General features: G+C 33.7%; 1 protein-coding gene across 29 annotated transcripts in view; it reads left to right on the top strand.

The window, feature by feature from the left end:
* The window catches only part of LOC110450250 (cytosolic carboxypeptidase 2-like), a 143,559-nt gene extending 127,561 nt beyond the window's left edge, over positions 1–15,998 (top strand). For 23 of the 29 annotated variants that reach the window (XM_021497671.1, XM_021497677.1, XM_021497663.1 and 20 more), the window contains 4 exons: positions 3,833–3,911; positions 4,945–5,628; positions 8,770–8,845; positions 13,482–15,998. In XM_021497671.1, coding sequence (XP_021353346.1) covers positions 3,833–3,911; positions 4,945–5,628; positions 8,770–8,845; positions 13,482–13,621 — 979 coding nt within the window. In that variant the 3' untranslated portion in view covers positions 13,622–15,998. Of the gene's footprint in view, positions 1–3,832; positions 3,912–4,944; positions 5,629–6,444; positions 6,467–8,769; positions 8,846–11,264; positions 11,288–13,481 lie in introns of all 29 variants that reach the window. The other 6 variants (XM_021497675.1, XM_021497682.1, XM_021497681.1 and 3 more) reach the window with 6 other exon arrangements.
* The last annotated feature ends 207 nt before the right edge of the window (positions 15,999–16,205 follow it).

Here is a 16,205-nt window from a genome sequence, read left to right as displayed (position 1 = left end):
CGGAGCCATTATATACTGATACCTAAATGATATGGCAAGGTGTGCTGGATTGACTTGTTGAGTTCTATTTAATGCGGACATTACACTATATTCTCTCTCCTTTCACACTTTTATTATAAACACAGGGTTCCGGACAAGTTTCCATTCTCGAGGTAGATTGTGTTGTTAAAACAGAGATCTCTAATGTAGTAATATTTACTATAACAGTACTGCGCTGTTAGCATCCAAGTGTATATCATACAGGAATAAAGGTTACCTCAACACATTCAACCTGTAGCTACTGGTACTGGTAGAGTATATCACACAGGAGTAAAGGTTACCTCAACACATTCAACCTGTAGCTACTGGTACTGGTAGAGTATATCACACAGGAGTAAAGGTTACCTCAAAACATTCAACCTATAGCTACTGGTCCTGGTAGAGTATATCACACAGGGGTAAAGGTTATCTCAACACATTCAACCTGTAGCTACTAGTCCTGGTAGAGTATATCACACAGGAGTAAAGGTTACCACAACACATTCAACCTGTAGCTACTAATCCTGGTAGAGTATATCACACAGGAGTAAATGTTATCTCAACACATTCAACCTGTAGCTACTAATCCTGGTAGAGTATATCACACAGGATTAAAGGTTACCTCAACACATTCAACCTATAGCTACTGGTCCTTGTAGAGTATATCACACAGGAGTAAAGGTTACCTCAACACATTCAGCCTATAGCTACTGGTCCTGGTAGAGTATATCACACAGGAGTAAAGGTTATCTCAACACATTCAACCTGTAGCTATTGGTCCTGGTAGAGTATATCACACAGGAGTAAAGGTTACCTCAACACATTCAACCTGTAGCTACTAATCCTGGTAGAGTATATCACACAGGCGTAAAGGTTACCTCAACACATTCAGCCTATAGCTACTGGTCCTGGTAGAGTATATCACACAGGAGTAAAGGTTACCACAACACATTCAACCTATAGCTACTGGTCCTGGTAGAGTAAAACACCCTACTGTTCCTGATAATACACACGGTGGAACCCACTTTATATTTTATTTAAACAAAACAAGTGCAGAAGCTTATAGCTATTTAGAATTCACTATAGGACTGTTACATGTGTAAATGGAAATGATTACCGACATTTTCTGGCACAAATTCTGTTACAAAAAACAATCATGCATATTCATGGTTACCTGGACACATCATGCAGAAAATATCACAATCTGGCCTTACTTTCACTGACCGCATTGTGGGGGAAATCGGTTCAATGTTAACGTTATTGTCACAATAGACTGACGACGAATCCTTTATTTGTAACGTGTACACTGTACACTGTTTTCGTTGAAATACATATTGTTAATATTTAACAGATGGAAGATTCTGTGTTTTAGTTTGTTATTGTTTCTGTACAAGCTACCTTTACTGCACACTTGGTAAGGCATGTGATTGTCACATGATCATCATCGACATCGCGCGGCAATATAATATGGTTATGAAACAACAGAACACAACTTTTAATTGCAAAATCAGTCAATTATGATCCGATGGACAGATTTGAGCATTGTTTACATATATTTATTTCTGGTTGATATACACTTGGAAGTTAAATGTTTGAAGCACACTAGATCAACTCTCTCATAGACTAATTCTACGTCTAATGATCTCGATAACCAAATTAAACCTGACTGCTTTTTGTGGTAATTGAGAATTAAGTAGAGCTGTAATCCCCTGTGTTAGATTGTCAATGGACATGTAGATAGATATACTGCAGTAGAGCATTGGTTTTGATATTTGAAAACTAGTTGTAGGTTTCAGCAAAGTGTCAGTAATCAAAATAAAACGTTTGGTGTATGGGAATTGGAGTCAATTAAAGTTTTATGTGAATTGTTATTTTGAAAATAAATTTTAACAAAAATTTGCCAAGTTTATTATTTTAAATGCTTTCTAGTGATTAGAAAAAACAAAGCCGACCATGGATTGACAAAGATACAATGCATGCATGTGCATCCTAACTTGCTTGCATTATTAATGACTTTGTTGTGGCCTGACCTACAGGTATAGAAGCTGATCAGATTAATCTACCTAATATCAAGGGTGATGGCTTTGGGATACTAGTATGATGGTTTTGCAGAATGTAAAACAAAAGTTGTCATCATTTTAATTTAACATCTCATTCAGCAACCTTATGTGAATATGGATTCATCTATTATTCTGTTGGGTCAGGTATAAATAATAAGTCATATTTTTCTTCCGGCTCAACAAAACAGGAAATTTTCATTACTGAATGAATGTTTACATTAAATGAATTCCAAAAATTGTATTATACATGATTTTTTATTGTATTATACATGTACTAAAAACATGTAGGTGTCTAGATTATATCTGATTATCATCCAATATCTTATTTATTTGGAAGCTAAGATAAGTTCAAAGATTATGTCTATTAATAGCTAATTGTGAAGCTTGCAGTGATTGAGGCTCTGAGGTACTTAGTTACTGTGTGTCAATGTATTCTGTAAGTAACACTATTGTCGTTAGTTCTATACTGGTGTTGGTGTGGGACGGGGTTCTTTGTTACAGCAACACTGTCTAGTCCTGTTAAAGTTAATGCTATATTGGTTTTGAATCTGTCTCTCCTCAAACAAGGTTTTGTATAGAATCGTAATGAAATTGTCATACCCTTGGGTACAGACTTTCTAAATGATCTGTGGGGATTCTGTTTCAAAAGCTGATGATGAAAGGAACAAGGAGTATGTTGTTCCCTGTTTTGATAATACATTTGTATAACTTTATGAACAATGCATGCTGCTTTTTTGCTGATTTTTTTCTAGACATTATCATACATTTTACGTTGATTGAACTATTTTCATATACTACAAACAATATTGGATTGTATATAATGCTTTGATTGACATATTATGTGCTTGTGAGGTGGGGAATAAACAGGTTTACCTGTGGCAGGTACAGAGTAAAGAGATATTAGGATGTACCTGTTACAGGTACAGAGTAGAGAGATATTGGGATTTACCTGTTACAGGAACAGAGTAAAGAGATATTAGGATTTCCCTGTTACAGGTACAGAGTAGAGAGATATTGGGATTTACCTGTTACAGGGACAGAGTAGAGAGATATTAAGATTTACCTGTTACAGGTACAGAGTAAAGAGATATTAGGATTTCCCTGTTACAGGTACAGAGTAGAGAGATATTAGGATTTGCCTGTTACAGGTACAGAGTAAAGAGATATTAGGATTTACCTGTTACTGGTACAGAGTAGAGAGATATTAGGATTTACCTGTTACAGGTACAGAGTAAAGAGATATTAGGATTTACCTGTTACAGGTACAGAGTAAAGAGATATTAGGATTTACCTGTTACAGGTACAGAGTAGAGAGATATTAGGATTTACCTGTGACAGGTACAGAGTAAAGAGATATTAGGATTTACTTGTTACAGGCACAGAGTAAAGAGATATTAGGATTTACCTGTTACAGGCACAGAGTAAAGAGATTTTAGGATTTACTTGTGATAGGTACAGGTAGGATGAGTCGTACTTCACCGTTTTTATCCAGCATGAATTGTGTAAAGTGTATTTTACATGTTAGTTCTTAAAATTTTCTTTAAGATGTCATGAAATTTCACTTCTAGTATTTTAAGGCGTGAACAATAAAACATACAAAAATGCTGTAACCAATACGAGGAAGTTTAATATTAAATCAAAATCTATTTAAAATCAGTTTTGTACATCCAATCTGTGCCTGAAAATAACAGATTATTAGCTGAAAAGGAACAAAGTATTGCATTAATTTTTTGCTACTATTTTGTTTTATTTAGACGCTACATCAAACGTCTCATGAAGGAAACTGATCATGACATTGATGAGCTGACCAATGAAATCAAAAGTGATATAGAGGTAAGTTGTACAGGAAGTACTTGTGCTTCCTGATATTTAAATCTATGGTAATGAACAGGTGAATTGTACAGAAATTGATAGTGAACTTGTGTGGATTCTAAATAGGTCAGAACCATGAGTTTTATCTTTGGCTTATTGTAGTTGATTTAATTATATATTCCAAATGTTAATCTTATAGTCAGCACAAATTAAACAATACTTCAAAACAATTGCTGGATACTATTATCTTTATCATGAAGAATGGAAATATGGAAGCTTAAATTGTTATTTTAGACATTTTTTGAAGCCACAGAAACCAGGGTTACACTATTAAGGTCAAGGTCACTTACTAAAAATAGTACAGGAGAGGAGAAGTATTGTCAAAAAGAAATGACCCTCTCGTGTTTATTTTTGTGGTAAATGGTCAAGGTCAACATTACTTAAAATAGAACATGGTTGATATGATGGCCAATGGATACCCTACTTTAATAATCCAAGATGGTCACTGTCTATCACCTCTGATTGGGTGAGACAAATACAGTTACATCTATTGGTCTATTGGTATGATTTTGTTCAGATTAAGTGATACACACAGTATCTGTATTTACTATTAGGTGAGATAGGTGTAAGTTACAATTAGGATGATGGCCACCATTGATTGTGGTTGGCTTGGAACTTTTGGGCTATAACTTCTGTTTAGGCTAACTTGTTCCTATTTGGTTGAAATGGTACTGGTCTAACTACATGTGATAAACATCTGATCATTAATATTACAGAATCTAAAATGATCGCTGTAGGTAATACGTGTTGATTATGAGGGTTATAGATATGATCAGGCACATTGTAAAACCCTTCCTGACCTGTCGGTGTTATAGATGTGATCAGGCACATTGTAAAACCCTTCCTGACCCGTCGGTGTTATAGATATGATCAAGCACATTGTAAAACCCTTCCTGACCTGTCGGTGTTATAGATATGATCAGGCACATTGTAAAACCCTTCCTGACCTGTCTGTGTTATAGTTTATTCTGTACAGTAATGCTTTCTGTTGCAGTATGAAAAGAAGCTTGCCAAGAGGCGATCTGGTGCTCAGTCTGCCTCCAGTGGATCCACTCCAGTGAATGGAGAATTATCCCCCATCTGTGATTCCAATATTGTGCCAGTCCCGGAAAAAGTGCCAGTGTCACGGAGCCACCATAAAGACTTGGTCCTCCTTCGTGAAAATAATGGTCTTGGCTTAGACTTGCCGGATGAAAACCCCAAATGGCTTCAAGACACTTCAGTGACACGTGAGAAAAAAACAAGTTCACGACAACGAATTGTGACCCCCATGGAAACAAAAACTAATTATCCTGTCAGTGATAGAACTCATGACAGAGTTCAGAAATGGTCCAATGACAGTGGTGTTAACAACTACAGCAACAACAATGCTCAACCTCCCATAGGTCAGAAAAAACTCTCTGATATGACCTTTGACCTCAGTCAGGTGCATTATACAGAGGTGCCTACAGCCCCACAAAACGGATCAGTAAGTTTATCCCACAGTAGTACTCAGGTAGGCAGCAGTTACGGAGGGAGAAAGCCTGTGGGAGAACCACTCAAACTGGCTGAATGTAGCAGCTACACAGGACAGAGCTTCGTCAAGTGTGGCAAGGGTGGAATGAGGGTGGGCAGTGCCACCAGTAGCAGTAGTCGAGAGGAGAAAAACAAATACCCAAATAGTGATAAATACTTTGAGGTATGTATTTTAGAAGCATGTTTTATTTTATCTCTGCATGTAATTTGGGAGAAAAAATTGTTTTTAAAAATGCTTTCCTAAACTGGTCCATATGTGATATCCTTTTTGAGCTTCACACCTTATTCAACTTATCAATGTATCAGTACCCTATTGGGGGCCCCTAGCATGCTATAATGTTGTATATAATACGTATATGTGTAATGTTGAAGGAAGGGGAGAACATGAAAGGATTGAATAGGGGTCCCACAGGGTATTGATATACTCTTATATTTACTATAAGATGAAATAGGTGTAAGGTACAAAAAGATGCTACATATAGAATTAATGGGAAAGTATAATGACACAGATTTAGGTTTAGTACAAAACAATCATTTGATTTTGTCACATTCTGTATTGGGTGTGCATCCTTTGACTTGTGTGTTATTGCACATTTGCAATCTTTTGAATTTTGTTGATGAGCAATTATGTGTGAGTTTATAGTGACAAATATTGTGTGAGTTAAGAGCATTTAGTTTGTTTATATTTGTAGAAAAAGAATGATAATAATTCAACTGTTTTGAATAATTTAATTTATAGAATTTATAAAATTGATTACATTGATATAACTGAACCATTTTATTATCTTCTACTTTCTTCAGTTCAGTGAACTAGAAATGAAGCAATTTTAATTCTACAGAATCTATTTGATTTGTAAAGGTGTTTACTGTACCAGGTTAAAGACACATTTTTGTGGTCACATGTCCCAGTGGAACTTGGTGTGTACACTCGACGTTAATGAATTACACTTCAAAATACATTTAATAAACTGATTTTCAGGGAAATGGGCCTAATACTCCAGGTACCAGTGAAATTTTGTTAATTTCTTCTATCAATTCCTAATAATACTTCAACCTTTTGCTAAAAACCACTTTCTACCTTATTGTTTTTAATCCACCAGATTCCACAATTTAATATACATTCACAGTCCTTTATAAAACTTCTCAACTTATACTGCATGTACGGTGCTGGTCTATGTTTCCTGTAGTAAATAAGTGACGGTTTGGTACTGATAATGCCACCAGTTTCCTTCTCTCCTTTTTACCTCATGGCTAGATATTCTTATAGAAATCTTCTGTACTTTAACCTGTAGATATTACATCAGTTTTTCGTCCTTCTGACTTATAGAAGTTCTTGAAAAAATGGATGACATTGTGTTTTTTTTTACCATACTCAATAGGATTGTATTTGATAGATGTTATGAGAAAGCAAATAAAATAAGTCTGGAAATACAGTCTGTCATATTACAAAGTGTCACATGGAAATTATAAACAATAAAGTCATATCTTAAATGCAGAACAATGAATTTATGGGATGAATAATGTACCTTTGTGATTGAATCGTAAAAACAAGCTATGTTATGTTTTGATCTAAGACATGTTACACTAGAAGCCTGGGATAGTTATCTGATCCTGTACTGCAACATATTTGTCAATCGCTCAATTTCGTTTTCTGTATTTTTATTCATTTAGACTCAAGTCTAGGCCAAGTTGGAGTTCATCCAATGCACAATATTTAAGATAATATCTTTAACATGGTTTTGATCATATTAATGACCTGAGTTGCTAAGGAACCATACAAAGTGTTACTAACAAGAGGTAGTGAGATTTAAAGGTATCTTTTTTTATGAAATATGGAAAAGCATACTTTGACATTTCATTTTGTGCATAGTCTAGTGCTATTCATTGAAACTTATTCAAATGGTTACCCAAGGGTGAAAGTTAAAACAGACAAATATTTGTACCCTTGTTTCAAGTTAAGTTCTTCAAACTTCACATAATGACAGCACAATTGGTGGAGGAGATTCTTATTCATTACTTGGTCAAAGGTCAAAGGTCACATTGGTCTCTTTTTGGAATTAACTGTAGGTCATAGTGATTCACTTTGTGAAAATTGATTCTGCAATGCAAAAATAAAACTTTTATATTTAGGACCTTAAAACTTCACAGAATGTCTACACATGGTGTGAAGAGTAAACTTAATTTATATTAGGGGATGAAAGGTCAACGTAAAGAGAGTACTCGCTAAAAAAGAATTGTGAACTAAAAGTAGGACCTTGAAACATTAGAGGATGCATACCAATAAGTCAAGCAGTAAACAGAATTATTACAAAGTCAAAAGGTCGGGTCATCTTGTACAAGGTGGATTACACATTCAGAGTGACTCATATGTCTACCTAAGGTCTCTCTGACTACTGTTTGGTAATTAGCAACGGTAATTGGAGGTCAAAGATCAAGGCTATAATATAACATGGTGAAGTAGTAATATTTGGTCTATACATTTATAGCTTGCATTGATAGCATGCTATCAAGTCTGTTCAGAAAAATGTACTTGAGCAACTTTGAAGATCACACAAGTAAAATTAATCACAATCTTTCATCATTGATTCATAAGTTGTAAAGTGTGGTATTTAGTATGAAGTACTAGCTTGCTGGCTATCAATTTGTTTAATAACATGTGACCTTAGCCAGACTTGAAGGATGTGAAATATGTTTTGTCAACAGAACTGAATAGCAAGTTAAAGATACAGGTCCACTGGGCCTCTTGTTTTACAACAATAAGTTTTCACTTAACATGCACCACTGTCACCTTATTAGATTATATATGAACTAAACAGAATTCGGCAATTTCAAGACTTCTTTTTTATTGATTTATAAATCTAACTATTTCTACTGAATGTTGAAGCTAAAAATATCATTTAAACAAAATGTGTTGCTGAAAAATGATATATATATATAAAAAATATAAGACCTGAGACAAAAGTCAACCAAATGTATTTAAGTACTTACACTATTTTAGTCCTATATTGTCCTCTACAAGCATTATCATGAGCAAGAAAGAAAACTGCCAAGTCTTGTCTCCAGGTTACTGGTAGGCTGATCTCAGTAAGTTCTGACAACACTCACGAGTGTGATTTAAAAGTTCTATGAACAAAAAGTACACACATCACCCTGGATCAGCCTAAACTTTACAAAAATATTCCTTTTCCCCCCGGATTAAGACAATGTAGTGACCTTACATGTACAAAGTTGAGAAGTTTTAAGTTTGTTATCCCGTTGGATGATATTTTCCCCACACTGATTGTGTTTGATGACACGTTTGTAGCTGACAAACCGAGCAAAATCTGCCAAAAGTAGCCGGGGAATTGTAGGTAAGATGTTTCTCCGGCCGATCATTTCAGGTATCTATAGTTGGCTTGTTATTCTGCTGTCTGGCTTGACTGTCTTTTAACCTGGTGGCTGACTATTGTATGATAATCATGTCTTTAAAAATCCATGTGGCTTAATATTGTATGATAATCATGTCTTTAAAAATCCATGTGGCTTAATATTGTATGATAATCATGTCTTTAAAAATACCTGTGGCTTAACATTGTATGATAATCATGTCTTTTAAAAGTCTTTGTTACTTAATATTGTACGATAACCCTATTCTTTGGTATACTTTGTATACATATAATATGAAGTTCCTGGATATTTTCATTTTATATTTGGCCAAAACTCTGTAAAGCGCTTATTTCATATTTTTATCTATAATAAGCTGCCATTACTAATACTATCCAACATTGCTGATGCACATATGAATAATGATTATATTTATCCAAAGAAGACAATAATGACACTGATCAAGTGGCAAATCTGGAAACCAGCCAGACAAGCTTCTGTATAAAGTGCTAGAAATTGAAATTGAAATATCTTAAAAAGTTTGAGAGAAGTATATGGTAGTTGAAATCTTAAGATTTAAGATATCTAAATTGACAGGTTGGTGAATTTCATGAAGCCATTGGAAACAAAACCTTTGAGCTACGTCGGATACTTTGAAAATTCAGGCTCTCTTTCTAACCAAACTTGTGCTTTTTTGGTGAAAGGGTCCCAATTTAACATTAAAAGGACATTGACATCTGTATTGTGATCAATGTGGTTATGTCCGATGTAAGGGTTATGTAACATAGCCAGTGTTGTTATGTTCAGTGAGGGTTTACTGTACGATGGTAACTGATTTGATGTCTAATGCATTTTAGTCAGTGTTTATGCGTCCTTAAAAAGGTGATTATCTGTTCCATAACCAATGTGCATGTCCTTAAAAAGGTGATCATCTGTTCCATAACCAATGTTTATGTGTCCTTAAAAAGGTGATCATCTGTACCATAACCAATGTTTATGTGTCCTTAAAAAGGTGATCATCTGTACTATAACCAATGTTTATGTGTCTATAAAAAGGTGATCATCTGTACCATAACCAATGTTTATGTGTCCTTAAAAAGGTGATCATCTGTACAATAACCGATGTGTATTTGTCCTTAAAAAGGTGATCATCTGTACAATAACCAATGTGTATGTGTCCTTAAAAAGGTGATCACCTGTACCATAACCAATGTTTATGTGTCTCACAACTTCAATGTGATACCTACATCTGATTGACACAGCGGTTTAACATATCAAAGAAACAGCAGATTTGCCAGTAGGAATTGATATTTCCAGAAGGTGCTGGAAACTGAACTTAGTTATAAGTTTACATGGGAAAATATCACTTTCAACTTTTATGATGATATGGTATTTGTTGTCCACTTGTATCTGACATCAATATTTTGCTTCAAATGAACTTCTTCAGATATAAACAGCCTTGGTTCGTGATATTTTTATTTCACAAAGCTTGCTGCAAAGAAGGTCTTGTTTGTTCAAATGAATTACATTGATCCACATTCACAATTAAATGTGGTTTATAATATTATGTCAAATCTGCAACCAAATTCTTGTAGTTAACCACAACACCTAGAATCTAGCCAGTTACTTGCTTCAATAATGCCCGTCAAAGCAAACAATTAAATTACCTTGATCCGTATTCATGTTACTTTGGTTATCAATATTTTTTTTCATATTTGTCAACTTCAAATGACATCTATAAAATTCCTAGATGACCTGCTGTAATTTGCTATATAAGGGCTATGGAGATTTCCAAATAATTGATTTGGACAATTTAAGATCATAGAAGTGTTTTAAGAATCCTCAAATATCTTTACAAGCATTGCAATATTGACTTATTTTGTCTGAATAAAAAAAAAAATGAGAAAACCTTGGCAATTAGTCCCCATTATATTTATCATGGAAAAAGTAGGATTTAAGGCATGTTAGAAAATTAAACTTAGCTCTTTTTATTTAATTTGGTTGATGTGCAATCATGGTACGAAAAGTGTCACGTTTAAAGTTATGTACATTTAACAGAATTCTGAGATATCTTGGTAGAATTGGATAAACTACGAGTACATACCTTTTAATTGCTGTGAAATCCATTTACTTTTTGAGATAAAGATTGATTGGTAAAATACATTGTTTCCATGTTTCCATGGAAAATGTTTTATTGTTATGTTATTAAGGAAAGGGGCTTTATTGTGAAGTATGTCAATTTCAAATGTTTAATGTGTTTTAAATGATTTAAGGATTTATATAAAGTGCTATATTCATTTGGAGAAAATATTAAATTGTTTATTATAATACATTTTGCACTTGTTAAAGAAATTATTAAGGTAACAGTTAACATTGAAGTGATGAAATAAAATAAAAACATGTTAAAGTTTTTGTTTGACATTCTTGTATTGACAGGGAAGAAGATAAATAAACTACCGGTACAATATTTCTACATGCATTTGTACAATAACCTCTATATAACCCTCTTTTTTTCTTCTTTTTGAAACTCATATATTTTACAGGTACATAAATAAGAGAAAGACGATCAGGAAACAATTGACGCACATAAACATGCAATAGAAACTATGTGAAAGTAATGAGTTTTAGGATAATCCTAGCTTGGCTCATATTTGATCAATTAAGAAAGAAATCGCATCAGAATTTTGATATTGAGGACGTTTTTAGTTTCCAATCGGCGAGACCGATCTTTAGGACTGTTTGATTAGTCAATGGAGTTGTTTAAATAGGGAGACAAACACATGAAAGGTGACTCTTTTCTGGTATGTCTAGATAAACAAGGTTATGCTGAAAGATTTCAGAAAATCCAAAGCCAACTATATGTGATAAGAAATGTCCAATAGTTTTACTGCATTACTTATTAACAGTAACAGACATGCTATGCAGGACAAGGCTTACAGCTGTTACCAAAGTCTTTCATTAGAACCATCATATTCTTCTTTCCTTTCTTTAATTATTGCAAAAAAGTACAATTACGTTATTTACCAAAGTTTTCTCAGAATGTTCTTTTTTATCTACCTGTAAAACAGACTGATCTTCGTTTTGGATACATGGTATTTAATAATACTCAACCACTACATATAGCAAATATCCCCTTTTTGTTGCTTATCACTGAGGTTTATATATATATTAAAGCAAATAAGTAAAACCCTTGTGTCCTTATGATCAGGGTCGTTCTTCCCAAATTGATTGTTTCCCCACAGGTTGATCTGGTGGTGTGTCCACAACATGCAGAGGAAATAATATTACAAATCTGAAAAACTCTCTTCATGATTGAGTGGTGTAATGATATACTTGGGTCCCGAGCTTAATGCTATTGACCATTGCCTATGAACATCTCTCAGTCTTTATGGAATGGTATGGAGCTATGACACACCAGCTCCTGTGACCTCAGGAGAAGGTTCCAAGGTGTACCTGTTCTGTCTTGTTGATGATAGGGGGAGTCTTCCCTAAATATCGTCTTATTTCTAAAAGTGAAATGGAGACTTGCAAACAAAAAAGAAGTATTTGCTATATAAAAGGTGGTATTATATGATGAACAATACTGTTTGACTTCGAAAATCTTACATTGTTTGTTTGTTTCCAATGCAAATAATGTGTGTTGGGGAAAGGTCTGGTAATATTACGTTGGTATACAGCTTGTTTGAAATGGTGTATGATGGTGTCTGGTTTATATGTACCACGAAGTGGCTTGGAAGATATATTTCAACCTGACCTCAGACTCTGTTCCTCTCTATTTTCAGCTAAGATTTAAACATATTTTCACTCGTCTTCTTTTCCATTAAAACAGCTTGTAGATTGTATATATTCAGTTAGTTTCTTTTCTATTCATGAAATATAAATGATACATTTAGATAATATTTCTAGCCTTTTTCAGTAACTGACTACATTTGTATATGATGATCAGTTGCTAAATCAAATAACCTGTCATTGATTGCTATTGTTCGTAAAAACGACATATTTGTCATACTGTTATCTTATCCTTATATTTTTAAGAAGGACATTTTGACATTAATTATAGTCAGTATGACATTTTGACGTTAATTATAGTCAGTATGACATTTGTCATCACCCTGCTGGTGTTGGAGTTTTGCTAGAGGCATTAACTAGCTACAGCTTTCGTGGCAAATAAGGGTCAAAATGTCAGTTTTGCTTTAGCTAATTCATCTTTTGTGAACTCTCAATAATTACTATACATACACTTGTGGTCCTATGTAAAAAGAAGGATAAATTTTATCGATGTTGTATATATATGCAAGTTCTATTTTAAACTTCTCCTGTTATAAGTTCAATAATTTACTAATTTGAGAACTGGTTGTAATTCAGTTTCAATCATTTTACTCAAGCATGTCTAAGATTTACTTTATTTTTCTAATCTCCTTCATAGTTTTCAATATTGGTTTCTGCTAGCTAAAAAATATATATAAATTGTGAGGAAGAATTTGATTTGTTTTTATGGTTGATGAACTTTATTCTTTAATTATATAAAGATCAATAAATGACATTGTTTGTAAGGTTAAGTACTATGACATGATTATTCACATACCTTAAATGCAGAAAACGTGGGTGCAAATGTTTGTTCTTTTAATTTGAAATGTTTATTGTTATCTGTAGAGACTGTGCCGACAAAGATACAACTGATGATTAGCCAGAGTCACCAGGAGGAGAAGACCTTTGGGGGCCAGTTTCTGCCCCTCTCAAGGACAATAAGGGCACCGTTTTATAGAAATAATAAGAAGAACCCCACGAAATGACGAAGAATGTGATATGTGACACTAAACTACTTTAAACAGGGCAACTCCAAAGAAATTTGAACTATGTCTTATTTATAGTTATAGAGAAATAACACAGAGAATGACACCAAAACTACTGTGATATTTGACAATGGAATTATTGAATCTCTGAAACCAGACAAAAAACTGGGTGCTTTTTTCAGGGAATAGTGACATTTTCTTCCTATTGGCTTTTAGTATGTGACTTACTTGTATGTGATACTATCTTCAGGTTCAAATACTTCACCAACATAATAAAAATCATACCTACCTGTGATACTAAATACTATCGTCAAGGTGTGATACTTCATCTGCCATACGGAATACTACTAACAGGTTCCGATTCTTCACCAGACAGTGGATACCACCTTCAGGTTCCGATACGTCACCTGATCTGCTGCGTATACGTACTACCTTCTGGTGCGATTTTATACAATCTACAATCTAACCCTAACTACCTGTGCTTACTTCACTGGACATGCTACAAACATCGGTGCAGCATTTAATACCATAAGTGCTTATATCCTTTCGCTGAAAACTCAATAGGACAAGTCTTCGAAGATGAGTTATCTACAACATATAAAAAAGGAATCAAAGTTAATTATGGCATGTTAATCTCTTTGAATTGATTTGGTAAACACATGAATGTGTTGTCAGAGTGTCTGATATAGTTAAGGAAACATATAATGGATGAGTACAAGGTTGTCCTGTGTAGGGAGAATTGTTTCTGATTCCCTTAACACAGCCAGTGTTAACTTGAAGGTAGAAGGAATGCCAAGATTGCAGCTTTATTTTCTGAAATACTTATTTCTTCACACTTAATTGTATGATGCCAGAAAAAGCATTGTCAATATATAGTATAATAATTCAGTTTTTTTCTATGGCGTCTGTTAATGTATTCAATTTTGTGCAAATAATAGAATGTCCAAAGTCGCTAAAAACGAATGTATTTGGTGACGTACTTGTTGAGACTTGTCCACAAATGGTTTTGTTTACTATATATATGATTGTAATTGACGTCAATCGAACGTCGTTTGTTAATTTTTCTTGTAGAAATGACATGCTCAACTAAAAGTGATTAGAAGAAACGTTGAAGAAAAAAAGGGCCCCGTTTAAATATTATCACAATCTATGTTGGTCATATAATCACAATCTATGTTGGTCATATAATCACAATCTATGTTGGTCATATAATCACAATCTATGTTGGTCATATAACTGCAATTGTTGTACTTATGATCTTGTGCAGTATAATATATTCCCTTTTTGGTCAATTTGATCAGGACAGGAACACTATTAGTATCATTACCTCATAGATATTCCTGATTGTATTCATTTTTGTCGACGAAAATATCATTATTTATTGCAACTTCTTTTTAATTACTACGAAAGGAACTTGTTTTTTTTCACATTTAAAAACAAAGTGCTTGTAAGAATTGAATTAGACGAGACTTAGTGTATAATACACGTTACTTAAACATTCCGTCAACGTTACATATTTGTGCCAATTAATACGTCATTTGTTTATTACATGACATCACTTTACGTCCGTTCAAAGCTGCTTGTGTCTCTCCGTCCATATCTTGTATTCTATTTATCTTGTCCGTCCACCCATATCAAATACAATCAACGTTTTCCCCAAATAGTGGTAAAATGGTATGAGCCGTGTTAAAAAAGTTAAACTCTGGCGCAGAGCACTTTCCTTTTTAAGATTCTCTGAGCAATTGCACCGAACAGTTGTTTTTTACTACGAAACTTATATTCAATTATTCGCTTATCTCAATAAAATCGTACTTACACTTTACAAAACCATTTTGATTCTGTAGATTTGTCATGTTTCGTTGTTTATCATTCTATTAACATAATTCATCGTATGTTTGTGAGAAAATACTCCTTAAGGTACGGATTGTGAAGGGATGATATTGTACTTAAATGTTATTGTGTGAACGATTTCAGCATCACAATCTATGTCAATGAACTCATGTTGGGTTTATTTAAGATGTCAATTCTTGGATAATGATTGCATTGAATATCGGGTGCTGTCTATATTGAGAAACATGTTCTAATGTGCTATCAAACTCATTTCCGTAATGAAAAAAAAGATTGAACTAAAAGGATACAGAAGTATGTCAATCATTATTATATAACTTATATGACTGTAAGTGACTAATAGAAGAGAGAAACTAGATTCTATGGTCATTTAATTTTCTAGGTGCCTGTTATAAATTGCATCGTTGTCATTCGTCATTTATTCAACAGTTAAATACATTATATAAAATGTGTAATTTTACAATTTTCATGTTGATTAATGGCATAGGAAGAGAATAGTAATAATAATAAATTTTATTTTAACATTGAATTGTTATTTTCGTGCTTATTGACTTCATGGTGAGTTTTTAATTGTCACAAAAAAGGCTTCTAATTGTTTGTAAGAACCTGTGCTCAAAGCAATATATAAAGCTTTATATCAACAAAGATTAATACTAATAATGAGTACACACATGCTGGTATTAAGACACAATGTTACAAGAGAAAATTCTAGATTACGCAGATACCAGTTTGTGAT

This window comes from Mizuhopecten yessoensis, unplaced genomic scaffold (assembly GCF_002113885.1).
Source record: "Mizuhopecten yessoensis strain PY_sf001 unplaced genomic scaffold, ASM211388v2 scaffold5141, whole genome shotgun sequence".
Lineage (NCBI taxonomy): Eukaryota > Metazoa > Mollusca > Bivalvia > Pectinida > Pectinidae > Mizuhopecten > Mizuhopecten yessoensis.
The sequence above is the reverse complement of the archived record's forward strand: the minus strand, read 5'-3'. Positions and strand labels throughout refer to the sequence as shown.